A 27,970-nucleotide genomic window follows, 5' to 3' on the forward strand; every position below is an offset into this window, starting at 1 on the left:
AGTGCCTGGGTGGCTCAGTCAGTTAAGCAACTGACTTCAGCTCAGGTCATGGTCTCACAGTTCATGAGTTTGAGCCCCGCGCTGGGCTCTGTGCTGACAGCTCAGAGCCTGGAGCCTGCTTCAGATTCTGTGTCTCCCTCTCCATCTGCCCGTCCCCTGCTCGTGCTCTGTCTTTCTCTCTCAGGAACTGAATAAACATTAAAAAAAGAAAGAAAGAAAGAAAGAAAAGTCTCTGTCCTTAAAACAGCAGCAGGGTTTGGGGAGGATAGGTCTCTTCCCATTGATCAGGCTTCTTGCTGACAAGCAACAGGAGTTCATTCCGGCCAATTTAAGCAAGCAAGAAATGCATTGGAAAGCCTTCTGGTAACTCCCAGTTTGGACAGGAAGACTAGAGCCCATTGGTAAAACAAGCAGGACCCAAGCCATTGGGACCACTGCTGAGTCCCCCGAGCTGTGTCTCTGCCACAGGTCTCAGTCTCCTTATGATTTTGAGTCCTGACAGATTTACCATAGGGCTTGAGAGCACGGGCCCTGGAGCCAGACCGCCTGGTCTCAGATCCCATCTACCAGGACCTAAAGCAAATTCCATGACTTTTCTATGCTTCCGTTTTCACATCTGTAAAATAGAGATAATAAAAGTACCAGCTGGCATTCCTTATCTTTTGCTATGAAGCAAATTACCCCCAAACTCAGTGGCTTATAACAACAATAAACATTTATTACCTCAGTTTCTGCGGGTCAAGTATTCAGGAGCAGCTTAGCTCGGCGACTCTGTCACGAATTCTCCTGAGGTTCCGTCAGAGGTAGGATGGGGGTACAGTAGTCGAAGGCTCAGCTGGGGCTGAAAGATGTTTCCAAGGTGGCTCACTCCTGTGGCTGGTAAGTTGGTGCCAGCTGGTGCCAGGGGGCCTTAGTTTCTCCCTAACTGGGCTGCTTGAGGATCCTCACAACATGGTGGCTCCCTCACCCTCCAGAGCAAGAGATACTGGAGAGAGCGCCAGCAGAAGGTACATCCTTTGTATGACCTAGCCTGTGACGTCACATCACATCACTTCTGCTATAGTCACTCTTTAGAAGAAAGTAAGTCCAGCCAGTGTGCAAGGGGAGGAAAATTAGCCTCCACCTTTTGAAAGGAGGTATATGAGAAAATTTGCAGCCATATCTTATAACCACCACAGTACCTCACAGAATCATTACAAAGATTAAATGAGTTAATAGTAGTGTTTAAGATAGCGCCTAGAATATGGTAATTACCACATAGATGTTTGATTGCGGGTAGTAGTAGTAATATTCTTATTCTCCCCCACCCACCCTGCCAGTCGGCCTGTTCCTCACTGTCCTCCTCCAAAGTTACCTCAGAAGTGGAGGTGATCCTTGACTTTACTGGCTCCTAAGTCCCCCTCAGGGAAGCAGGAGCTGCTTTCGGACTGGTCCCACCCTTTTTATCTACCTCAGGAAAGAGTCACGCTGGGACTCCAATGACAGTGGTCAGGCCTGGCTCTTCAGCACAGGGGAGTCAGCCCCCTTGTACATCTCAGTCCTCACAGCTGCTGCAAGGCCGACCCTTGCTTTCCGCTCTTCAATTCCTCAGGGGAGACACCCGCAACAGGGAGCTGGAGGAAATTCCCCGGGCAAATGATTGGCCCAGTGAGACACACGCGGGGCCTTGGTGTGATAGGGTGATAGGTGATAGGGTAGGGGGTGGCCTTTGAGAGCCTGGACAGAAACCAGTGGGCAGGAAGAGCCAGCGGGAAGGACCGTTGCTGCCACAAGCCCACACGCTCTGAGGCAGAGCCACAGCGAATGATCGAGCAGAGGATGCCTGCCTGAGGGGCGCGTGCACAGGCTGAAACCCAGCCAGGCCCCGCTTGCCAAGCCCGGAGCCTTGGCTGCATCAACCCTGAGGAAGAGGTGCCTTTTCCTAACCGTCTGCTCAGAGGGGGCACTTTTTCTAATTTATAGGACACATTGCATGTGCTAGCTGTGGTTGGGCCACCAGATCTTGTTTAAAGATCCCTGCCCTGGGCTCTGGTATGTGAGTATGTCACCACCGGGGGCTGATTACTTGTCCCTCTGGGGTTTAGCGTTTCCATTTTCCAGCTCCTACTTGGGCTTCCTTCTTCCATCTCACAGGTACGAGGCGGACAGTGGAGAGGACCACAGGCCTGAGGCACACGAGAGCACTTGCCCTTTCCCAGGTGCGGCTTGGTCTCCAACGCCTTCCGATGCGCCGGAATGCTGCTCAGAACTCGTCTACCTGGGAACTCTGGGGCGGCCTGGAAGAAGGAGCATGAGGGGCCTTTCTCAGAGCACGAGGCGGCCTTCACCTCCCCCACCCACCCTGGCCTGGCCTGGCCAAGGCGGTTACCCAGCTGGGCATGGTCAGGGCAATTGGGTCTGGGGTGCGGCGGGAACCCTCCTTAGCAGGATAGGAAGAACAGAGGTAGGAGGAAGACTTAAAATCTTTACACGAGGGCAACACCCTTTGCATTCTGCTCTGGAGTAGATCCTGATTTTGCAGGAGACACTCTGATGTCTGCAAGGACTTATGTCTCAACTCGGATTGATACAGTCAGGTGAATAGGGAGATGACAGATGACGGATAGACTACTCACAGGAGAGGTTTGCAAAGGAAGCGATGGGCCAGCAAGCATTTTTATACAAACTTTGTAAACTTTTTCTAGAGGAAAATTTGAAAAACCACATGCAGAAAAAGTCCCCTGCTCCTGTCTGGTTAAAAATATAAAATAAACAGGCACAGAAGTCATCCTTCAATGTGGTCTTCCCTTTAGCCCCAAAACCAGACTGTTCATATTTACACTTGGTGAATCCTCGTCTCCACTTCTATCATTTTATCTAGAGTGGAAGAAGCAGAGGAGCATGATAATAATAGTATTTTTTAAGCCTAATACCATTTTGTTTTATTTTTTATTAAAATAACATTAACAGGGGTGCCTGGGTGGCTCAGTCAGTTGAGCGTCTGACTTCGGCTCAGGTCATGATCTTGCGGTTCCTGGGTTCTAGCCCCGCATAAAGCTCTGTGCCGACAGCTCAGAGCCTGGAGCCTGCTTCGGATTTTGTGTCTCCCTCCCTCTCGCCCCTCCTCGTTCACGCTTTGTCTCTCTCGCTCTCAAAAATAAATAAACATTAAAAAAATTTAAAAAATAACATTAACAAATAATATATTAGTTTTGGGTGTATAAACATAATGATTTGATATTTGTATACATTGCAAAATGATCACCACTATAAGTTTAGTTAACATCCATCATCTAATTACAGTATTTTTTCTTATGATGAGAACTTTCAAGCTCAGCTCTCTTAGAAACTTTCAAACAGGCAATACAATATTGGTGACTACAGTCACCATGTTGTACATGATATCGCTATGACTTACTGATTTTATAACTGGAAGTTTGCACCTCCTGATTTCCTTCCCTCATTTTACCCACTCTCCAAGCCCCCTCCCTTCTGGCAACTACCACTATGTTCCCTGTGAATTTGTTTTTGTTTTTCTCATTTGTTTTGTTTTTTAGCTTCCACATATAAGTGAAATCATTTGGTATTTGTCTTTGTCTGACTAATTTCACTTAGCATAATACCCTCAAGGTCCATCCGTGTTGTTGCAAATGGTAATATTTCATTCTTTATGGCTGAGAAGTACTCCATTGTGTGTGTGCGTGTGTATCTCACATCTTTTTTTTTTTTTTTCACATCTTCTTTATCACTTCATCCATTGATGGACACTTAGGTTGTTTTCATGTCTTTGCTATTGTAGACAATGCTACAGTGAACATAGGGGTGCATATATCTTTACTTTTTTTTATTTTAGAGAGGAGGGTGGTGGGGAGAGGGAGAGAGAGAGAGAAAGAGAGAGAGAGAGAGAGAGAGAGAGAGAGAGAGAGAGAGAATGCTAAGCAGGCTCCCTGCTCAGTGCAGAGCCTGACATAGGGCTTGAAATCACGACCTGAGGGGCGCCTGGGTGGCTCAGTCGGTTAAGCATCCGACTTCGGCTCAGGTCACGATCTCACAGTCCGTGAGTTCGAGCCCCACATCAGGCTCTGGGCTGATGGCTCAGAGTCTGGAGCCTGCTTCCGATTCTGTGTCTCCTTCTCTCTCTGCCCCTCCCCCATTCATGCTCTGTCTCTCTCTGTCTCAAAAATAAACAAAAAACGTTAAAAAAAATTAAAAAAAAAAAAAAAAAAAAAAAGAAATCACGACCTGAGTTGAAATCAGGGTAGGATGCTCAACCAACTAAGCCACCCAGGCACTCCTATATCTTTTCAAATTAGAATTTTCATTTTCTTCCCACAAATACCCAGAAGTAGAATTGCCACATCACATGGTAGTTTGGCTCACTAAGAAAATAAGAAGAGGGCTTAAATAAATAAAATCAGAAATGAAAGAGAAGTTACAACTGCTATTGAAAAAACACAAAGGATCATACGAGACCACTATAAAAAATTATATGTCACATATTGAACAACTAGAGAAATGCATAAATTCCTAGAAATAGACAATCATCTAAGACTGAATTATGAAGGAATATAAAATCTATACTAGACCAATTACTAGTAAGGAGATTCAATTAATAATTAAAACCCACCTAACAAACACAAGTCCAGGCCCAGAAAGCTTCACTGGTGAATTCAACCAAACATTCAAAGAAGATTTAAAACCTATCCCTCTCAAACTCTTCCAAAAAATTGAAGAGGGGATAAATCTTCCAAACTCATTTTATGAGGTCAGCATTATCCCACACCAAAACCAGAGGAGGACACCATGAAAAAAGAAAATTGCAGGACACTATTCTAGATGAACATAGATGTGAAAATCCTCAATGAAATATTAGCAAACCAAATTCAACAATAAATTAAAGAATCATTCACCATTATCAAGTGAGATTTATTCCAGGGATGCAAGGATGGTTCAATATCCACGAATCAATCAAATATCATTAACAAAATGAAGGATAAAAATTATGTGATCATCTCAATAGATGTAGAGAAAGCACTTGGCAAAATTTGGCATCCATTTACGATAAAGACTGTCAATAAAGTGGGTATAGAGTGAACGTACTTCAACATAATAAAGGCCATATATGACAAGCCCACAGCTAACATCATACTCAATGGTGAAAAGCTGAAAGCCTTTCCTATAATACCAGTACAAGACAAGGACACCCATTCTCGCCATTTTTATTCAACATTGTATTAGAAGTCCTAGCCAGAACAAAGAAATAAAAGGCATCTAAATTGAAAAGGAAGAAGTAAAACTGTCACTATTTGCAGGCAACATTATTTTATTTATAACCCTAAAGACTTCACCAAAAATACCTGATAGAACTAAGAAACAAATTCAGTAAAGTTGCAGGATACAAAATCAATATACAAAAATCTGTTGTGTTTTTATATACTAACAATGAAATACCAGGAAAAGAAATTAAGAAAACAATCCCATTAACAATTGCATCAAAAAGAATAGAATACCTAGGAATAAATTTAACCAAGGAGGTGAAAAACCTATGTACTGAAAACTGTAAGACATTGATGAAGTAAATTGAAGAAGACAAAAATAAATGGAAAGACAGTTCATGCTCATGGATTAGAAGAACTAATAGTGTCAAAATGGCCACATTAAGCAAGCTACAGACTCAGTACAATCTCTATCAAAATTCTAATGGCACTTTTCAGAGAAATAGAACAAACAATCCTAAAATTTGTGTAGAACCACGGAAGACCCAACTCGCTAAAGCAATCTTGAGAAAAAAGAACAAAACTGGAGGCATCACGATTTCAAGCTGTATTACAAAGCTATAGTAATAATAGCAAGTAATGACCATGAGCAATAAAAGCAACTCTCATAATGAGGGCTCAGCCTGTAGTTTCGGGCCATGTTGACTCTGAAGAACTTGTGAGGTCAATTCACCCTGACGACTTCACATCCTGTCCCACGGACCAAGGATATTTTGCAGCCATGCACACCTGGGGCCAGAGCACAAAGCTGAGGCTCACCTGTGGTTAGAGGGATTACAGTTTCCTAGGAAACCTCAACAAGGAAAATAATACCATTTCTGGCTTTTGCCACTAGGTGGGACTTTACAACAGAAGTCAAGTCTGGTGAGGCAATAGCATCTGTTACAGGGTTCTTCTTTTTTTTTTTTTTTTGTATTTTTTTTTTAATGTTTTTATTTATTTTTGAGACAGAGAGAGACAGAGCATGAGCAGGGAAGGGACAGAGAGAGAGGGAGACACAGAATCGGAAGCAGGTTCCAGGCTCTGAGCCATCAGCACAGAGCCCGATGAGGGGCTCGAACTCACAGACTGTGAGATCATGACCTGAGCCGAAGTCGGACGCTCAACTGACTGAGCCACCCAGGTGCCCCTGTTACAGGGTTCTTTAACTTCAACACTATTGGCATTTGGGGGCTGGACAATTGGCTGTTCTGTGCTTTGTGCAGTGTCCAGCAGTAGCTCCCACCTCTCCCCTACCCATTGAATTCCAGTAGCAACCTTTCAGTTGTGACAACCAAAGTGTCTCCAAACATTACCAATGTCTCTACAGCCACAGTGTGTGTGTGTGTGTGTGTGTGTGTGTGTGTGTGTGTTTAAAAATCACCCCTGGTTAAGAAGCACTGCTCTGGGGGTGCCTGGGTGGCTTGGTTGATTAGGTGTCCGACTTTGGCTCAGGTCATGATCTCACAGTCTGTGATTTCAAGCCCCGCATCAAGCCTGTGCTGACAGCTCAGAGCCTGGAGTCTGCTTCAGATTCTGTGTCTCCCTCTCTCTCTGTGCCTCCCTCGCTCACACTGTATCTCTTTCTCAAAAAATAAATAAACATTTTTTAAAAATTAAAAAAAAAAAAAGAAGAAGAAGCACTTCTCTGGTGTTTAAGAGCAGAGGTCCCGTAGCCAGACCACTTAAATTTAAATCCCAGTGTCTGTGGCGACTTAATGAGCACCCAACGAGCTAATAAATGTAAGGGTACCATGGTCACAGAATTTATCCTCCAAACCAGGGCAATTTGAGAAAGAATGAGGGTTCTAATAATAATTTCATAAATGGAGACTGTCTCAGCCAACAAGGATGTGTGGTCAGTCCTTAAGTCTATAAACAGTGTCGAGCACTGGATGACTTGTGTGTTAAGTGTTTTACATGTAGGAGCTTCATTTAATCCCCTCAAGACCCAGCAAGATCAGTTCTATTATTATTCCCTTTTTGTATATGGAAAGACTGAGACACTAGAAGCTAACTTGCCCAACATCCCAAGGTGAGTTGTACAGTCTGAATTCTGGTCTTGGCAGGTGAGTTTCCAAGTCTGTGTTCTTAGCCACATGCCCACATGTGCTTGGTTGGGTGCCCAGGGAAACACGGTGCTGCTCAACATCCATTGGTCTCCATGTGAACGACTAGCTCTGGGTCATTCACAGCTGCAACGTGAAGCCCATTTAAAAAGCTCAGTTTTCAGACGTACTGTGATAAAAAGCAGACACATGAAAGTCAGTGTGGACAGGAAATGAGAGTGGCAGTGCCCAATCTGATTCCCAGTTTTGTAGAGCTCAACAGGTGCACTCATCCCACTGGGAAGTCACTATGTCTGCTTAAGAATGAAACAAAAAATTATTTTTTGTTTTCACAGATGGCCACTGAGCTCTTAAGACATAAAGTCTTAATAAGTCATTTGGATCCAGCTGCTTAATAAATTCAACTGTTAGGCATTTCTTTCGGCCTGAGGGGTGCCATGAAGGCAATGTAAAAGGAGAAAATTTGGGAAGCTTTGCACTCACCATTTTGCCATCGGAAGAACTCTGGAGAGTAATTATGGAGAAAGCCCTCTAGCCCTGACACCCCACCCCGGTTGCCCACTCTGAGGAAACCTATCCTGTCCTCGAGGCAGGTTAGCCTATGATAATGGGATCCCCCCCACTTCTGCCGACCCCCCTCCTCTCCTTCCCTCTCAACACAGACAACTCCCTTTTCCCTCACACAAAAAGCTAACATACCCTGACCCCAGAGAGTTGCCAAATTCCATATGAGTTCCCTTTATTTCAATCTCTTGCCCTTTTCCAACAGTGCCAGAAAACAAACTCGTTCTGTTTGACAACTTGAATTTACTCAAGGTTCCAGCTGAACATCTTCCACTGACTTGCAATCAAACAGATCCTCAGTTCAGAGGTCACACTGGCAACTGAGACACACATGACACAGCGATAAGCAGACTGCATCTCCTCCCCACACAGCACCTCAGGCCGCTGTGCCAAATCCTTAATAAGTACACAGACAACTACAAGACAGAATGCACAACTGGGAGAGGCCTAGCAGTGTGGCAAAGGGGAGGGGGGGTGGCTGGCCAGGGAAGTGGTCACTGGGTCTAGGGCCACAGGCACATTTTTCATTCTCTAACGGCCTAATTTAACAGAAAACTAGACACAACGGGTGTGGTGGAAACTCGAGGGGTAGGGGCAGGGGACCTGGCTTTTATTACTAACCAGGGGCCACCTTGGACAAGTCGCTTCTTGCTATGCCTCAGTTTCCGTATCTGTAAGCCCTGGACTGCCCAGTGCTTCTCAAACTGGGGTGCTGCGACACATTCACAGCCTGTGTATACACCTCGAGGTCTAGGATAGTTTGCCTTTCTGGGGTGTCAAGTTTATTCAAGATTTTTCCTTTTACACGAGAGCATTTTTATATCATCGCTCATTGCTCAGAATGCAAAATTGACATGCATTTTTATTATAATAACTAATAATTGAAGACTAATAATTTATTATAGTAAATAATAATTGTGTGTGAGAGCAATTACTATATGCCAAGTGTTAATCTCTTTATAAAATCCTTACAATTACTCGATGAGATATTTTATTCTCTTTTTATAGATTTAAAAAAAAAAACAACCCTGGGGAACAGAGAAATAAAATAATTCACCCCAATGTCATATGTTACTAAGCAATGCTAAAACAAACGATTCCCTCCCCCCCCCCCAAAAAAAGGTGTGGCCCCATTGCAAAGTGCTTTGGAGTCCACCCCCGGACCCGAGGGGCTTCTTTGATGAAGTCTGGGCGACACAGGACAAAATGATCTCCACAGTCCAGCTCTGACACTCTTAAATCAATTTTACTTAAATCGGTGGTTTCAAGGTTTCCGACACAGGATGCTTCTGGAGGATGAAGGAAGCTGGGGAGGTCCTGCAGGGGTTCTGGGGGCTCTCCAAGTGGGGTTTCCAGGACCCTCGGGCGCTCGCCCAACAGTCCGAGGGCGTGAGGCCTCCGCAGCGGCCGCCGCCTCTCGCCAGGCCGGGGTGTTTCCAGCGGCGACGCCTGGCACTTCCTCGTTCCCGCGCGCCCCAGGCTCAGCTCACAACGCCCAGCGCCGGCGCTCCTGCGGCGGGAGGGGGCCAGAGGGGAGATGTCGCAACCGCCTCCCTCCCTCTTTCCCCGCCTTGGCGCTCAGTCGCCTCCCAGATGAGCGCGCTAGCAGACGGCTGCGGGCCACCGGGCGCAGGGCATGTCCCCTGAGTGCGCGCAGGCGGCGGGCACTGGGTCCCCGCGCAGCCTGGAGCGGGCCAACCGCACCCGCTTCCCATTCTTCTCCGACGTCAAGGGAGACCACCGGCTGGTGCTGACCGCTGTGGAGACGGTCGTGCTGGCGCTCATCTTCGCGGTGTCGCTGTTGGGCAACGTGTGCGCCTTGGTGCTGGTGGCGCGCCGACGGCGCCGCGGCACCACCGCCTGCCTGGTGCTCAACCTTTTCTGCGCGGACCTGCTCTTCACCAGCGCCATCCCGCCCGTGCTGGCTGTGCGATGGACTGAGGCCTGGCTGCTGGGCCCGGTCGCCTGCCACCTGCTCTTCTACGTGATGAGCTTGAGCGGCAGCGTCACCATCCTCACGCTGGCGGCCGTCAGCCTGGAGCGCATGGTGTGCATCGTTCGCCTGCAGCGGGGCGTGCGGGGCCTGGGGCGGCGGGCGAGGGCCGCGCTGCTGGCGCTCATCTGGGGCTACTCGGCGCTGGCCGCGCTGCCCCTCTGCGTCTTCTTTCAAGTCGTTCCGCAGCGGCTCTCCGGTCGGGACCAGGTGAGCGCCGGGCGGTGCGCGCCCCGCCGGTGTCTGGGGCGGGCCGGCAGGCGGGGGTCCGACGGAAACGGCGACCAGGGACGATGAATAACAGTAACAAAACAATCACAGGCCATTTGTTGCGCTTAATAGTTGTGACACTATGCCCGGCGCTCTGAAGTTTTAGCTCTTAAATTTCACCGCAGCGACGTAGGTCCCATAAACGCCCTCCAAAACCTTGTAAGTGGAGTCCCCCAAATGCCTGTAAAGTGCCCCTTCATTTCGAGGTCAGTGAAATAACGGAGAGCTTAGCGGCCAGTCAGATGGAATTTCGAGGGTCCGGAATGGCTAATCGCATTGCCGTATGTTGAATTCTGATTCCTGGCAGGGTGCTACGGTACTCTTGCTATCACATCTACTTTACATATGGGGAAGCTGAGGCACACAGGGGAATGACTTGCTCAGGGTATGTCATCCTTGGTGCGAGTTGCAGTTGAGATCGTGCACGGCAGATTCAGTACAGGCTGGGTAAGTGTCCTGCTTTCCAGAGTCAGGGAGAAAGGGCATTGGAGACCCAGGGACCCCAGACCCAACGCTGCCACCAGGGGTGTTGTGACTCGCTCTCCCAGGGCCTCAGCTTTTCCAACTGCAAGACAGAAGGATTACACTAGACCGCAGGACCTTGCCCTGGGAGCCTTGGGGGACAGGTGGCTTCAGAGTACCCTGGGCGCCCCAAACGTCCTGCAGGTTCCAGAGGCTGCCAGAGCTTTATTCTGAGTAGTATGCCCAGAGTCGTCATTAGGATCTCAGTGGGGGTCCACAACCTGACAAAGGTTCTGGGGACGGTTCATGACATTGGCTCGAGGGGGACTCCAGGTGCGCAGTCCAGAATCGAGGTCCAGGTCTGTCGGCGTTGCTGCCCCACTGCGCTGTTGCAGTTTGATTCAGCTCATGACTCGTGGGCGCGGGCCGGGTGTAGGACAGTGGCCGCCTGTTCTGGCTGTCATCCCAGTGTGTTGGGTTTTCTACGCCTCATGGAGAGGGACAGGGAGAGGACATAGGTCTGTGCACCGTAAAGGAAGGGATGAGTCCTGCTCCAGGCTCAGCCTCTCACGGGGTCTGCCCTAAGCTGGTTTCTTCGCCCCCTCCCTTTCTCTACAACTTGCTGGGTTTCTGGCCTGAGCAAAACCCTCACAAACCACAGTCCCAAAGAGAGGCCTGCACAGTGACCAGAAGGGAGTGAGAAGGTAGGAAGGCACGGGGATGAGATGTAACCGGGGGGAAGGCTTCTCACTATGGAAGTGGACAGTCCCACCAGGGGATGTCCCGCTGGGTGTATCCTCTGGAGCATGGACACAGAGATGGGCTTCTCTGGGGCTTTCCCCAGACCAGTCTCTCACACACTCCTCTTAGTGGGGTGTGGGGAGAAGTCTGCATCCTGTATAAGCACTATCCTTTTTTATTTTTTGTTTTTCCACACAGATGAAATCTACAAGTCTCTTTCCTAATAGTTTGTTTTTTGCATGGGATACATTGTGAGCTTTTTATTTGATTGTTTTGTTTTAAGGCCTTGAATGACTAATAGGCAGGAACCATGTCAGGCCCATGGCACTTCATCAAAGAACATGTAAGCCTGTGGCCATACCCCTCAAGTGGGGGCCAGGATAGCTGGGATCGGCTGAGTTGGTGGGGTGTCTTTGGTGTGGTGGGCCAAGGACCCTAACTTAGTGGGCAGCCCTGTCCTCCTCAACCCAGCTATACCTGAGAATCAGGGTGGGTCACTTAGATGCTTCTAGAATAAGTGGAAGGCCAGGCTCACCCCAGATCCACTGGATCAGCTGGAGGCTAAGGTTCTGCCCTCAATCTTTGGATTTTTTTTTTAAGTTATTCTCTCACTGAGTCACAGTGTTTCTGTATTTTCACAGATCTTGAGGGACTTCTCCCCATTTTCTTCTTACAGACAAAATGACACTCAGGAAATTAAAGATCAAATTGAATATATCTTACGGGTATCTCATGTTCCAGACATATGCCTTATGCCCTTCCCTTTTACAATTGCTTCAGGTACACTTATACTTAACTGGCAAATAGCACTAAAAAAGTGAGGTTCTTGTCCCTTCCCAGCCAAAAGCCCAGACTGTAACTGCTTGCCTACATGGACACAGGTGGTTGTTGAGCCAGAAGGCCTTCGCTCAGATGGAGGGATCCTCCCTGTTTGGTCACTGTGTAGTTGTACCTCTGGTGGAAGGTACCTCTGGTCAGAGCCCTCTCCGGCACTTCCGGGATGACCAGAGCTGTGCTGCAAAGTGCTTCCATGGAGACTCGTGTTGTGGTGGCTTTCACTCCATCTCCTTTGGGGCTGAGCACACAGACCCCTCTTGTATTAATGCAGAAACACCTCCTTAATCATAAGAGAGGGAGAGGGATTGGACAAAACCACTGGGAGAGCACCAGAGAAGACTGGGGGCCAGGTGAGTCGGCCGCAGGAGCCCTCTTCCCTGACATTAGTAGAAGTGGGGTCAGGGAGCTTGGAATGAAAAACCAGCATGGTCCTTTCCAGCTCTCCATCCTCTTTGTCTTTGCCCCACCCGCACCCCCACCACATGCACCTGCCAGTAAGCCAAGGAACAGAAAAACTCCCCTGTCCCTCAAGGGCTGTGACCTGAGCACGTACGAAACAACTCATTTTATAGGTGAACAAACTGAGGATGAAGGGTTGAAAAAATCAGTTGGAAAGAATAAGAAATGGGGGTGGGGGCGGAGTGTGGCCATTTTAAAAAAGAGAGAAGGATCTAGGCTAGACTGAATGGAGTCTCACATTTAAAATTAGCAAAAGCTTGTTTTCTCAATCCTCTATTCCCAGCTTCCTGTCTAGATTCTGCTTGCCCCTTCCCACTTGGACACTAAATATGGAGGTTTTGGATGGGAGACACTTTCCTACCCAAACCACCGACCGAGGAAACTAAGTAACCCCAAGCACATACTGGCTGCCTCCTCTCAAGGAGCGCTGGCCAGGGAAACAGTACGTCTCAGAGCTTTCTGCTATTCTGAGCACCCCTCCTCCTCCCCAAAACAGGAACATGAGTACCTTTGTCCATTTGGGCAGCGGGTGCCCACAATCCAGGGTGACCAGGCTCTCTAACCCTTCCCTGAAGGGATGATGAAATAATAGGCACGCTGAAAACGCTAGATAATTCGGTATTAGGAGCGTGCGTGCGCTTTGGAGTCCGACGTTCTGAGTCTGAATTCCAATGTCAGCCCTTTAGGAGCTGTGTGCCAGAGGCAAGCGGTCCCACGTCTCTATACCTTCCTTTCCCCATTTGCAGAATGGGCGTGATAACAGTCTAACAGGATTGCCATGGGGACTAATGTTCGGTAAATGGGCCACCACCTGGCACATACACAGTTAAGCACTCAAGAATTGCCAGCTATTATTAGTTTCCTTATCTTTGGTTATAAATATTTCAAACATTCTTCAAATAGTGTAATTCTTCTGAGTGCAGTAAGATAATAGGCTGCCGCTTTAAGGGGGTGGGCACATCCTGGCAACACAGACATCTCAGCCAGGTCACCTCAGCCTGGTCCAGTGGGATTCCTGCCTGTGTATGCTGTGGCCCCGGCGGGGCGCCGGCCTCAATGGCAGGTTGGGGGGGACCGTGCACCCCGGCCAGAATGTGCTGCCCATTCATTGTACAAACATTTACTGAGCACCCGTGCCCCCTGCCCTCATCATGAGTCATGTGACCGGGACACTGTCCTGTTCCAGGAGGTGCAGGTAATGAGAATGCAGACGGTCTCGGATCCTCGCACAGTTTGGTTCTTACAGAAATCCTACAAACAGGTGTTTATTTGTTCATCCTCCAAAGGGGAAAATGCCTAAAGTCCCAGAGCAGGCAAGGGATGGAACCAGAATTTAGCCTGGCTCTGTGTCCCCCCTCCACCTCCCCCCACCCCACTCCTGTGCCATTTCCTACAAGTTCACATTTCCTTGGAAGCCCTTGGTCCTAATGCTCTGCCCTGCCCCATTTTAACACCAGGCCAATCATGTCACGGTGTCTCTGCTGAGTGCAAACCAGCTGAGGAGATCAATGCAATTTGCTTGCCTTTGTTAGTAGTAGAGGATCCTTTAAGATATAAGAAAGTTCATCTCTTGCACTGATATATTCTTTCTTTTCTGGCTGGGAAGTGGAGAGACAAGGACATATCCACTAGGATTCCCAGTTCCTTCAAGTGATCTCAAAGTCTCCCATTTTGTTTGAAGAGGTGGAACAGGGAGAATGATTTACAAAGGGATCCTCGACGGTACTCCAAGAAGCGTCATTACAGAAGGATGACGGGGAACAGCTGGAATCAGGTGGCGTCTGCAAATAAGTTAGCCAGTGTGGAGAGGGGGCAGCGTGGAGCGGTGCCTGTAGACAGATACCCCCATCCACCGGGGGTCTTCTTAGAAGAGAATGGGTGATGTCTCAGCTGTGTGTGAAGACAAAAGGCAGTTAGCCAGACAAGGACGTGGGGAACCGGAGGGACATTACAAGCAGAGGAAATAGTCCACAGGTTGGCAAGACATGGTGCCGGAAGGGTTGGTGGAGGCCAGCTGGAGAAGGGCCAGCTGTGGCCCTTTAGAGAGTTTGGACTTCCAAGGTGAGAGATGGACCAGGTCCGGGAAGGGTGGGCCGGTGAGAATAAAATACGTGGGTCCACTGGGTATCTGTGAAGGCAGAAGGTAGGGAGGAGAAGGCAGAAGGCCCGTACTCAGGTTGCTGGCAGCATTGGGAATGGCTTCTCCAGGCCCCCAGTCAGTGACGGCAGGAGGTGGAGCCTTCTGGGGTGGGACATTGGAGCCTTGTCATACCTGTGAGGTATCCTTCAGAGATGTCCTCAGGACGCTGGGACCTGTTTTGAAGACAGAACAAGACAGGGCTGGAAAAAGCGGCTGCAACTTGGAAACGAAGCCATGGCAATGGATGAGATTGCCAGGGAGAGGTAGAGGTTGGGATGGGGATACAAGTCACACTTAACCACATAACACCTTTGTACATGGCCTCCTGACTTTGTCCCTTCCTGTCCTGTCCCAAGCTCCGGCCTCCCCATTCTCCTGACTGAAGCCCCATGCCTCTGGGCACAGTGAACACAACCCCTCCGGGAGGCCACTCTCCCTGGTGACTGTGCTCTCCTGTCATCCGTAGCTCTGGGCATTGCCAGCTCGCTGCCCTGTATTGAAGTTTCTTAGCCCTTCTCTCTCTCCTTAAGCACATCATAGCCTCCTCGAGGGCAGGGGCCTCACCTTGCCCATCCTCACTGTGGCTGCCACTGTGGCTGGAGTCAGTGAGTGATTGAACAAACCAATTAAAGGACAGTTGTTGACTCGGCCACTCTGCTTCTGTAGCTCAGTCATAAATGGGCCTAGCACGTCTGGTTTTCAAATTTCCTATTTAAAATCAGGAAACACTTCCAAAATGTGCAGAAAAAGTACAGAGAATATTATAAGACTCATGTCTCCACCGTCCAGAGTTGACTCACTGCCACACTCCCTCTTAAGTCACAGCCTGGGTCAGAATACCTAGAATCAAAATAACGTAAGTCAGATGGATTTTCCCACAAAAACGCAATTATAATACCAAGCCAGCTCACTGACTTTGGGCCTGGCGCCTGCTGTTAAATTTCTTAATGAGAATAAACTCTGCGCGTAAACAATGGTACCATATAAAGCTTTCTAAAGAGCATATAAATGATTCAGTCCACACAGGCCAGCCACACTGTCTCTTTGGTCATGTGTGAGGTGCTGTGCAAAGTTCTTATCTCACTTCCTTATCACACTCTGGGCCTGGGGTGAGTGCTACAAATCAAAAGGTGAAAGAGCATCTTCCTCAGAGTCATGAAATTGGGATGGGTTCATTGTTTTTGAAATGAAAAAGTAGCTGGTTAGGTCTGCTAAACTATCATGGTTTCATGTTTGATCATCATTTTTTAAAAAAATTAACGTTTATCACCCTTTTTTGGCACATTCTAGAAGATTTAGAAAGAACAAAAATAACTCGAGTCCCACCTGGAAACAGACACTTAATTTTCTGGACTGTATCCTTCCAGTCTTTTTTCTATGCATATGCGTGTGTGTGTGTGTGTGTGTGTGTGTGCACGTGCGTAGGTGTATATCTGTTCATTCACACCTACACATTTTCTTCAACAGCACTGGGCAAAGCAGATCGTTTGAGGATCTAGTTTTTTGCCCCTGTTGAAGGGAGAACACCCAGCTCTATCATTACGTATTCTTTTACAAAATCATGTTAAGCCTGGAGAGATTTTGGTAGACATTCTGGAGAAGGATTTTGGAAAGAGTTGGGGGCCCTTGGGCATTCTTCCCTGCTTGACTTGCCTTAGAGTTTTCTTGGTGTGTCTCTGGATTTCTTTTATAACTACTTAGCTCTCATGGGAAGATATTCTATGATTAAAAAGTACTACACCTTTAAACTATTGTTTTAGGAGGGTGTTTCTAAGCCTTAGTTTTCTGCTCGGTATAGTGGGAAAAATAGTAATATGCATTTCAATACGGATGCTACAAACATTCAATGAGGTAATGTATTTAAAGTGTTTCCTGGCATAGATAAGTGCTCAGTGAATATCAGACTTACTATTTTCTGTTAATAGGAAAAGAAGCGACTATTTGGCTGCATTTTGAATTTGACCACTCAGTTGTGATATACATGATGAAAGTTCTTTGCCTTTACTTAGTGTAGCATTCAATAAATATAGGCTGAATGAATAAATGAATGATGCTATAAGTAATACTACTACATTGGGGCGCCTGGGTGGCGCAATCAGTTAAGCGTCTGACTCTTAATTTCTGCTCAGGTCATGATATCATGGTTCATGAGATCAAGCCCCATGCTGTCAGCTCAGAGCCTGCTTGGGATTTTCTGTCTCTCCCTGTCTCTACTCCTCCCCTGCTCACTCACTCACTCTCTCTCAAAATAAACAAATAAACATTAAAAAAATACTACTACCCCATTGGTTAAGATGCCTTGTCCACCAGAGGTCAATAATGTGCTCTTTGTACACAAAATGTGCTCTTAAAAGTCTGTTCTACACGTCCAGAAGTGTTTAGGGCAACTTGCTTTCTAAAGTTCTGTTCCTACAGTCAAGCACGCATGAGGAGTTTGTTTGGGAGGAGAGACAGACAGACAGGCAGACCATTGACCTATCGATGGAGTGGATTATTCCAGCAGCTCCTAGTAACCATGTAAGAAGGTCCCTATATGCTTCAAGTTGTGTAATTACTGTCAAACGTTTGAATTCAGCCCAGCCTACTGACAGCAGCAAAGGCCACAAAGCATGCTTTTCCACCCCTTTCCAGTGGTTTTACATCTTGAATGATGGAGAATTGTACGGGACTGTAGCGTGCTCCCCTGGAGGAGGGACACAGGAGGCTTTCCAAGACACACTGGCTTCCAAGTCTGGGCACCAGTATTGTCTTGGAGTAAGCCCCAGCCTTCTCTGATGAAGCTTGACACATTTTAGACATCGTCATTCCCCTAAATGAACACTCGGTGCCTCAATGTTGTTTCTGGTGCCTTCAGCAGTCCCAGTGTGACTGCACCGGAACCTCTTGCCTGTTTTCATATGCGTGTCGCTTCCAGTCTGTGTGGCCTTTCAGGGCTCAGGTTCTCACCTGTAAAATGAAGAGAAGGCTCAAGGGCTCTTTGCAGCTCAGTTCAGGAGGGGAAAGAGCACTGGGCCTGGAGTCCTGCCTGCAGCTAACTTGAGCTGTTACCTGCATGGGACCCTGACACCCAGCTGAGTCTCCTGGAGAACGGGAGTAATAATTGCGGGTATTCTGAGGGCCTGTAGGGGTGTTTGTGTGGGCAGGGGAAAGGATGCGGGGGGTTCCTGTCAACCTGGTTGTGTAACGGTGACACAACAGTGTAACAGGGTTAGGTACCCTTCTACTGGGACTGAGCTCAAGCCAAACAAGAAGCCACCACTTAACTGACGTTTTCTTCCTTCTTGTAACCAGGAAATTCCGATTTGCACACTGAGTTGGCCCAGCATCGCTGGAGAAATCTCCTGGGATGTGTCGTTTGTTACTTTGAACTTTTTGATGCCGGGATTGCTCATTGTGATCAGCTACTCCAAGATTTTACAGGTATGTGTGCTTCAAGGGCCACAGCTGAACTGCACCGAAGCCGGGGGTATTTCAGATGGAATCTTAGCCTTTCCAGGGCAAAGTTACCTCAGAGTTCACGCTGGTCCAATCCTGGCTCGCTGCCCAGGTCTACCCCCTCTGCAACACCAAGGAGTGAGAATGTAATATTTTTTTAAAGTTATATCTTTGTGATTGTTATTATTATTAATTTTGCTGATCACTAAAGTAATACAAAGCTCATTATAAAAAATTAAACTAAAGGGATGTCTGAGGGGCTCAGTCAGTTAAGCATCTGACTCTTGATTTTGGCTCGGGTCATGATCTCACGGTTTGTGAGTTTGAGCCCTGCATCAGGGCTCTGCGCTGACAGTGCAGAGCCTGCTTGGAATTCTCTCTCTCCCCTCTCTCTCTGCCCCTCCCCTGCTTGTGCTCTCTCTCAAAATAAATACACTTAAAAAAAATTAAAAGAAATTAAAGACATATAGAAATGTGTGATACAGAAACTAAACATCTACTCCCATTAACAGTTCAAAGTATATTTTTCAGGTTACTTTTTTTATAGATGTGCCTATATGCATATTTTTATGCCATGAGTATAATGAATGTATGTTATATATGTATGATAAACCATATAAAATGGTCGAATACCAACTACTCACCGTGGGTCAACCCAATGTTTGTTTGTTTGTTTCAGATTTGAGATAACACTCTTTGCTCTGTAATTTCCTTTATCGGCTTAACACTATCCTGGAATATCTTTCCATGTTTGCTCTTATATCTCTGCCTCATTTTTTTTAATGGCTTCATGGTCTTCCATCATACAGATGTGATATAATTCACTTTATGGGCTTTTGGGTTGAGTCCATTGTTACCCCATCACAGATAGCAATTCGGTGATAGAGAACGTACACTTTTAAAAACTTTTTATTGAAGTATAATATACATTCAGAAAAGCATCCCCAGCATGCGTACACAGCTGACTCCTAGAAGCAGCTTCCAGAAACAGACCGAGAAACAGAATATTCCCAGAAGCCCCTTCCTGGTACCTTCCCATTGCTACCCCACACTCCCAGGGAAGGTGCTTTTCAAAAGTGCGCTGAGCCAGGAAGTAATGTCTACTTTGGAGGTATGTACAGGGACGTAAAAAGGACGCTGCCAGCCTGTGTCCCACCTCCTGAGGTGGCCCACTCACATGTATGGCTCTGGCTCAGGCAAGTAGCATGTACATATATGTTTATGCTCATCTCAGAAGATTTCATGCAAAACCTTGAGTCCTCTTGAAGGCTTACAGTTGTTGAATCTTGGTTTTATTGCATGTTACAGGTCATCTGGCAAACAATTTTATCGAAGCGGGGCCCTGTAGGTCCTGCTTGTTATCTGGCTACTTTTTATGGCCTTTTCTTTGTAGCTGAGGATCTAGAACCTTCTTAGCTGCTCAGAACCAGGCCAGCCTCTATCCGGGTCTGTTAATCCTGGGTCCTGTGGGAGATGGATCCCCAATCTATTCCCTAGACTGTTCCCCACCGATTGACTTGTGACCCACTTTAGTGACATCCAGCCTGGGGCTTGTTCAAGGGTATGAGGCAGATTCAGGCCTGGAGCCAAGGTCTGTAAAGTGCTTGCAGTAGGGGCCTGGCATGTGTGAATGCTATATAAGTGTTAGCTATTATTACCTTAAAAGAAAAGAAGTGAGGGAATAAGGAAGAGAAATTTAAAATGAATCCTTTAAAAAATGATTTAACAAATATTTGTGTAGTATCTAAAATGTGTCAGGAATGAATTCATTTAATCCTAATAAGAATTACAGATGAAGAAGCCAATGCAGAGAGGCTAAGTAACTTGCCCAAGATCACATAGCTCATAAGCAGTGGTATCAGGATTTGAACCCAGGCAGTCTGGCCCCAGCGTCCCAACCCTTTAATTCCTCAGACATTTGTTGAGGATCTACTCTCTGCAAAGTGCTGGTGGGGAGTGGAGATTGGTCAAGAGTGAGCAGGTCACGTTTTTCTATTCAGAAGGAGCTCCAACACAGGAAGGGGAAGGGGAGACAGACAACAGGACTGCTGCTCGATGCAGTGAGCCTCTAGTACACTGGACAGAGTGATGCTAGAACTCAGTGTGAAAATTCTTGGCAAACCATTGAACACTGCACGGACTTAAGTGAATAAGGGGGAGAAGAGAGAAGAGGAGAGGGCTAGGAAAGGCAGACATGGAGACATACAGGGCTCTTCCAGTAACCCGGCTTTTGAGTCCTTGTTGTGTGGCCTTTAGCAAGTTACTCACTTTCTCTGGACCTCTGCTCCCTCATCTGCAAAATGGTGATGATAACTCGGACGGTGTAGGGTTGTTGGGAGACATGTCAGGAATACTACCGGGGACTCACAGAGCCGTGCCTGCCTGTAGCGGGGGGTGAGTAGACTACATCTGTTGTTATTTGTTAGGCATGGCTGTTCCTCTGACCCTACCCTCAGAGCATGCTGGGAAAAGGTACCCCTGAGATTTTTTTGAGAGAATAAACTGCAGAGTCCAGATTTGGAGCGTGGCAAGAGCTAGGAGCCGACGCTAGGGCAGGGCGGTCACCCTCCCGAGTTCCTTGCAGGCCACGAGGGCTCCGGTCTGCCCCCCTGCACTTCACCTGAGATGACTCAGCTGCCTTCTGAGGGAGGATTGACTTATTCCATGGAAAGGTTTTCCCACCCTCTTCCATCTTTTTCTCAGGCCAGGGCCCACACGGAAACATTCCGGGAGACCCCAAGAGCCCTGATGAGTTGGGGAGGGGTCCTCATATCCATCAGCCTTTAGATTCCTGTTCATCACTTTCCAGACACTTTGATATAAACCCATGGCCAGCCTTCAGTTCCTCCCGTCACAGACCCCAGGACAGCTCCTGGGTGAAAGAGAATATCTATCATGACTCACCGTTATGAAACAGTGCTCTCAGTAGTGACTCGAAGATTCCATTTAGACCCCATCACTTCCCTCATGTGTGGAGCAAAACTCAAAGCCCACACCTTGATGCCCTGTGTGATCTGGCCCCTGCCTGCCCTCTCACATCATCTTCTCACTCTCTCTTGTGTCCATCTTGGCGGCTACTCCTCACACATGCCGACACACAGCTGCCTCAGGGCCTTTGCACCTGTGATTTCCTCTCCCAGATCTCCATTCCCCCAATTTCTGTGTGGGCCTCTCCCCCACTCCATTTAGGTCTCTGCTCAGAAGGCTCTTCCCCAGAGTGCCTTCTCATCATTCTCTAGTCCCTCATTACCCTGATATATTTCTCTTCTGTACACTTACCATGCCTGTCATATTCCATTTATGTGTATTTATTTGTAAAGCATCTGTTTTGCACACTAGAATGCAGTCTCCATGAGGGCCGAGACTTTCTTATGTTTACTGCTATGGCTCCATGCCTAGCACAGAGCCTGGCTTATTCATTGTGGATACTCAGCAAACACTCACTGAATGAGTAAGACAAACTTTGGAACACAGTGAAACGGCCAACTCTACCTTCTCCTTTCGCACAGTGGGGAAACCACTCAACAAAAAGTCCTAAGACCTAGCTTCTAGTCCAAGCTTTATTCCTGTGTGACTTTAACACAGGCAAGTCATTTAACTACTGCGGGCCTCAGTTTTGTCTGGAGGTCGACAGGCCTCAGTGGGTTGTTTAACACAGTAAAATGAGAGTGTAGATATGATAATATTTTGGACAGGCTGCTAGAATTGAATTTGAAAGCTATGTAATGTTGTGATTTTGAAAATCATGTTAATGCAAATATAAGCCCTTTAAAAAAGAACTTTCCACCCCACGAGCTCATACTCGTTATGATACTCGTAACTCAGAGACACTGGATCAGCTTCCCAGCTGAAATTTTTCTGTTATGAGCGTAACTCTGTAAAATGAATTGACCATCAGCGTTAATCAGCTGTTTTCACAGAGACCCAACTAACAAATCATCAGAAACCATAAGACACATAACTGCCTCCGCCAACCCTTTCCCACCAGGTCTACCTCTTACCTGTCGGTACTGTCTCTGCTTCAGTTTCCATCTATAGGCGTGAGAAGTGCCTCTTTGAAATCACCCCGATCTTTTATTCCTCTAAAGCAGCATCTCCCCTAAAGCACTCTCTAGGTCTCCATGGGCTGTTAGATATCAAAAAGGGGTCCGTGATCAAATGAGTTTAGGAACCACCAATGAGTCAATGTTAAATAGGTGTCTTTGCAGCAGGACGTCTGGGAGGCCTCAGGCTAATGTTCTTTGAGAGTCTCCAACCCAGGAATAGAGGAGGCAGCACCACTAAATCTGACCACAGACCCCTTTCTCCCCACAGAGCATCTCTTTGCACTGGTGCTCTATGGGTCTCCTTCGGGAAACACTGCTCTAAAGTCCCTGCCGGGGTTGCTGGCTCTGCCCTGGGCAAGGACTGGAGAGCAGGCTTCACCTGGGCGCTTCCCTTCCAAAGCTGCCTCACGTGCTCAGGGCAGTGGCCTTATCCACGGTTCTGCCTTCCCTGCTTCCTCTTTCCTCATGACTCAAGCGTGCTATACATCTCCAGCGGCTTTTTCCAATCAATAGTTTCCCAGGGTAATAGTCCCCCAGTCACTCCCAAGTGATTTCAATCAGGCTGGCAATGCTGGCTTCTGGGGCTTGGTTTACATTGTCACCCAGCAACCACTGCCATGGCAAGAGGAGATGCTTCTACCCTTTCTTGTTCCCCTCCTCGTTCTCCAGGTACACACTAGGATGGGAGAGCGGGCAGGGGTGGGGCAGGGCTCCCTTCTTTCCGGCTGTATATCCAGCACCTATGAGAGTACTCGGCACAACATGGTAGGGGCTCAATAAATATTTGCCGCATGAGAGAATGAGGGTACTGCTTGAAGTTGGAAAACTTTCATGCATCTCAGGGCTCAACTGAGAAATGAACTCTGTTTTAGCTAAGCACCAAGGTGTTAGGTAATGAACATTCAGCCCCTTCTCCATGCCTGGCCCTCATTCCCCAGGTTTGGGGCCTGCTTGCCAGTGATGGAGAAGGAGGTGGGCCCTCTAGAAAGATGGAGTCTGTTGTCTGAAGATTCAATCTGTGTGTTGCTGATTGACCAAGCAGCACCCCAAGGAGAGCCAACTCCCAGGTCCTGAGCATGTCAGTGAGGAACCACCTCCCCCTGCACCCACCTGTCAGCACCGTGGTGTGGTGGCCTGGAGTGGCAGAGGTGTGAGATAGAGAGAAGGTTCCCTCAGGACCATCTCAAAAGGACTGTTTAAAAGGTGACTCTTTATGAAGAACTGTGGGGCAATTCCAAATCTGCTGTCCTGTATAAGTGGTTCCCATACTTCAGTCAGCAAAGATCACTCAGAGTTTGTGAGAAGTACAGCTTTCTGGGCCCACTCAGACCCACAAAAGTGAGTATCTGACGGTGGTCCCAAGTGCTCGCCTGGTGACTCTGACACAGGTGGCCATGGACCACATTCCTGGGAGCACTGTGCTCCCCCGTAGCCCCATGATGAAGAGCTCAGATGCCTCCCCAGAGGGACACTTCTCCTCCACCTTGACCATGAGGCCTTGAGTGTGTTCCTTCACCTCTCAGAGCCTTCATCTTGCATACCCAAAGTCGGGTAATGACAGGACCTGCCCCCTAGGCTTGTTTTAAGGATTAAAGTTAATCCTCAAGTTAGCTGAGCATTTCATTTCCCCTAAAACACATGAAGCATTCTGTGCAATGACAGAGACATTTTAAAGCCTGGATAAAAGTCACCCAGTCTTGTCATCTAACGTGGGGTGGGAAGCAGCAAGGAGCCACATTGGATTATAATGAGCCCGTTTTCCTTCTCACGCCCTGAAAGTCATGGGAACCATGGGCAGAGGAAACGGTGGCATCAGTCAGTGCTAAAAACAGACCCGACCACTTATTCACTCGACCCATGAGTCAGTCCATTTCTCTGTCTGTTTGTTCATAGTCACTGTCAGGCACTTGCTAGAGCCCCAGGCCACAGAAGCCACAGGGCTGCCCGTGGAGCCTGCAGTCTGGTGGCTGAGGTAACAATGACGCTTCAGCACCTACCACATGGTCCACATGGCAAGGGCCACGTGAATGCTGGAGACAAAGTACTGCAGGATGCCTTGTGGGAGATGAACTAGGAAGGCTTCTCAGAGTTTCTGGCATCAGAGCATGGAGTTATAGGCCAGGCAGAAGGATTTCCATTGGTGGGGATTAGCAGAGGGTAGGAAGAAACTCGTTTAAAGCATGGCACGGAGTGGAGCGTCTGGGTGGCTCAGTCGGTTAAGTGTCTGACTTCGTCTCTGGTCATGATCTTGCAGTTTGTGAGTTCGAGACCCGCGTCGGGCTCTGCTGACAGCTCAGAGCCTGGAGCCTGCTTCCGATTCTGTGTCTCCCTCTCTCTCTGCCCCTCCCCTGTTCATGCTCTGTCTCTCAATAATAAATAAACGTTAAAAAAAAATTAAAAAAAAAAAAAAAAAAAGAGCATGGGCCGGAGTCAGGCTGCCCAGTTTGAAGCCCAGCTTTGCAACTGCTTAGCTGGGTACTTGTGGGAAAGTTCCTCAGCCGCTCTGAGCCTCAGTTTTCTCATCTGTAAAATGGGGATCATCAAAGTACCTATGTCCCAGAATTGTTGGGAGAATGTAGAGAGATAAGCCAAGTGATATGTACAGAGCCTAGCACAAAGTCAGTGCTTAATAAATATGAATTTACATCAACATCATTCAAAAATATGTGTAAGACACGGTATGAGGGACTCCATCCTTCTTGGCAGGGCAATGTGGACAGTGTACACGATGAGGCCGCTAATGGAGTCATCCCTTATGTGTCCCCCCTATAAGGTGACCGTCCCCTTTGGTTGGTCGTGGCCTCTGGTCTCCACGTAGCTGGTGGTGCCAACAGATCCTACTGATCAGGGACTCATTTCCAAATGGCGTGCACGCCAGGCGTTGTGGGCCCTTTCCAGAGCAGCTTCGCTTTCAGGCTGGCTCCCGGCAGCAGGTGGCCTGGCAGATGAGCAGCCTCCAGTCTCGGCTGCCTTCCATGGCCCCACCTCAGCGGCCTGTGGCAAGACTAGAATCCATTTCAGTTGCTCTTGTGGAAGGAGAGGAACCAGATGTGGGGGTTCAGTTCTCCCTGTCTGCCCAGACTGGCCATACCCTCACGCCATCTCCCACTGCCCTCTCTGCCACCCAACAACCTGGAGGGGAGGAGAAAGGGACAAGTGTGTGTGGACTGCCACTTAAACCAGGGCCCTCGCCTCCCCCCGCCCAAAAAGGCTAATAAGTAAAATATCTATCCATAGGGGCCTGGATAAATCCTGGTGCAGCCACAGTGTGGAATCTATGCAGCCACTTGCCAGATAACGAGGATGAGGTGCCTTCTGTCTGGGCTTATATGGAATGAGCACCAGGGCCTGCTGCTGAGCGGAAGGAAGAAGGGTTAAGAGTGGGCTGCATGGCATGGTCCCATTTGTGGGCAAAGCAACAGTGCAGACGTCTGTGTTCCCATTGCTAGGCATGTGTGTGATGGGAGAGCGTTCCCATAAGGACAGACAGGACACTGGTCACGGGTTCCTTCCAGGGAATGAACATGGATGGTCCAGGAAGCTAGAAGCCTTGCTTATATTTTTAATTTGCTCTCCTTCAGCATCATATTGCTTGAGTTTATACCTTGAACACCACCTGCTTTTCAATTTTGTTTATTATTTAAAAAAATTTTTTTACTGTTTCAATTCTGTGTCTCCCTCTCTCTCTGCCCCTCCCCTGTTCATGCTCTGTCTCTGTCTCAAAAATAAATAAACGTTAAAAAAAAATTAAAACAAAAAAAGGGGGGCGCCTGGGTGGCTTGGTTGGTTAAGCATCCGACTTCGGCTCAGGTCATGATCTCACGGTTTGTGAGTTTGAGCCCTGCGTCGGGCTCTGTGCTGATGGCTCAGAAGCCTGGAGCCTGCTTCAGATTCTGTGTTTCCCTCTCTCTCTGCCCCTCCCCTGTTCGTGCTCTGTCTCTCTCTGTCTCAAAAATAAATAAATGTTAAAAAAATTTTTTTAAATAAAAAATAAAAAAATTTTTTTTAGTTTATTTATTTTGAGAGAGTGAGAATGAGTGGGGGAGGGGCTGGGGGGGGGGGCGAGGAGAGATACAGAATCCCAAGCAGGCTCTGCACTGTCAGCGCAGAGCCCGACGCGGGGCTCAATCTCACAAACCTCGAGATCATGACCTGAGTCGAAATCGAGAGTCAGACGCTCAACCCACTGAGCCACCCAGGTGCCCCGAACACATACTGCTTTTATACAGTTACTTACTTACCACTTTCAAAAAAAGCAATGATAGGGGAAATGCGTGTCTTGGTCTGTTTGGGCTGCCATAACAAAATACCACAGATTGGGTGGCTTAAAAACAACAGGAGTTTATTTGTCACACTTGTGGAGGCTGGAGTTGAAGGCTGGGGTGCCAGCCCAGTCAGGTTCTGATGAGAGCCCTCTTCTGGCTGCAGACTGCCAGCTTCTTGCTGTCTTCACGTGGTGGAAGGACTGAAGGAGCTGTCTTGGGACTCTCTTAAGGGCCCTATTCATGAAGGCTTTGTCCCCATAACCCGATGACCTCCCAAAGGCCCTGCCTCCTAATACCGTAACCTTGGGGGTTAGTTCCACCATATGAATTTAGAGGGATGCATTCAGACCATAGCAATGTGCTTCCATTCACATATTTCTCTTCTAGACCATTCAGTTCAGCCTTTCCACTCCTCTGCATCAACTCTATTTACAATACGGATGGGGGCCGTATATCCAGGGGGCCAGCCAGGGGCCCTATTCCCCAGAGCATCCTAAGTATGGGCAGTTGCGAGGCCGCTGAGACCGGCCCTCTCCACACAAAGTTCCAAAGTTGCCCCAGGACAGCAGGGCCGGCAGATTCCAACTCCTAGATGCTCTGTTCCTCCTCAGCCCAAACCCCCTACATCCTGCAGTAAATTGTGGCTCTGGCTTTGTTTTGTGTTCCTGCAGATCACAAAGGCATCAAGGAAAAGGCTCACGGTGAACCTGGCTTCCTCGGAGAGCCACCATATCCGCGTGTCCCAGCAGGACTTCCGGCTCTTCCGTACCCTCTTCCTGCTCATGATCTCCTTCTTCATTATGTGGAGCCCCATCATCATCACCATCCTCCTCATCTTGATCCAGAATTTCAAGCAGGACCTGGTCATCTGGCCATCCCTCTTCTTCTGGGTGGTGGCCTTCACGTTTGCCAACTCAGCCCTGAACCCCATTCTCTATAACATGTCACTGTTTAGGAATGAATGGAGGAAAATTTTCCATTGCTTCTTCTACCCAGAAAAGGGAGCCATGTTTACAGATACATCTGTCAGAAGAAATGATCTGTCCGTTATTTCCAACTAATTAAATTTTTCTCTATAGGCAGAGTTTATCACCCTCTGGAAAGCTAGGATACGCTTTCAAAGGGAGTTTATTTCCAGGACCATCACATCACTGTAGCCTACTTTAAGAAAATGTAACCTATGCAAATACACATTTATAGCACCAGTAAATTAAGGGGTGATCATTCAGTATGACAATTTTACCCTTCATAAAAGGATTTGTTATGGGCTCCCTTTAAATATGAACTTTTTCCAGTGTGTTTGTAATATGATTGAGTTTAATAAATTTTTATTTATAGCTGTTCAGCAATCACATCTCTTACATATAAAGCCACACCATGCTGGTTTCTGGAGTGAGTCTTTTTTTTTTTTAATTTTTTTTTCAACGTTTATTTATTTTTGGGACAGAGAGAGAC

General features: G+C 47.7%; 1 protein-coding gene across 2 annotated transcripts; it reads left to right on the forward strand.

Annotated features, from left to right (window-relative positions):
• The first annotated feature begins 9,369 nt into the window (after window positions 1-9,369).
• Window positions 9,370-27,864, forward strand: FFAR4 (free fatty acid receptor 4). 2 transcript variants are annotated; one of them, XM_045039842.1, is made up of 3 exons: window positions 9,370-9,914; window positions 18,061-18,189; window positions 27,187-27,864. In XM_045039842.1, the coding sequence occupies exons 1-3, from the start codon at window positions 9,504-9,506 to the stop codon at window positions 27,574-27,576; spliced, it is 930 nt and encodes a 309-aa protein (XP_044895777.1). In that variant the 5' UTR covers window positions 9,370-9,503; the 3' UTR covers window positions 27,577-27,864.
• The last annotated feature ends 106 nt before the right edge of the window (window positions 27,865-27,970 follow it).

The sequence above is a fragment of the Felis catus genome, chromosome D2 (assembly GCF_018350175.1).
Source record: "Felis catus isolate Fca126 chromosome D2, F.catus_Fca126_mat1.0, whole genome shotgun sequence".
NCBI classification, from domain to species: Eukaryota; Metazoa; Chordata; class Mammalia; order Carnivora; family Felidae; genus Felis; species Felis catus.

Bases quoted from the DNA above. Each gene is read 5' to 3' on its own strand.
- FFAR4 (XM_045039842.1), top strand. From the start codon at position 9,504: ATGTCCCCTGAGTGCGCGCAGGCGGCGGGCACTGGGTCCCCGCGCAGC. The intron at 9,915-18,060 runs GTGTGCATCGTT...TCTTGTAACCAG, and splicing joins CCGTCAGCCTGGAGCGCATG to GAAATTCCGATTTGCACACT. The intron at 18,190-27,186 runs GTATGTGTGCTT...GTGTTCCTGCAG, and splicing joins GCTACTCCAAGATTTTACAG to ATCACAAAGGCATCAAGGAA.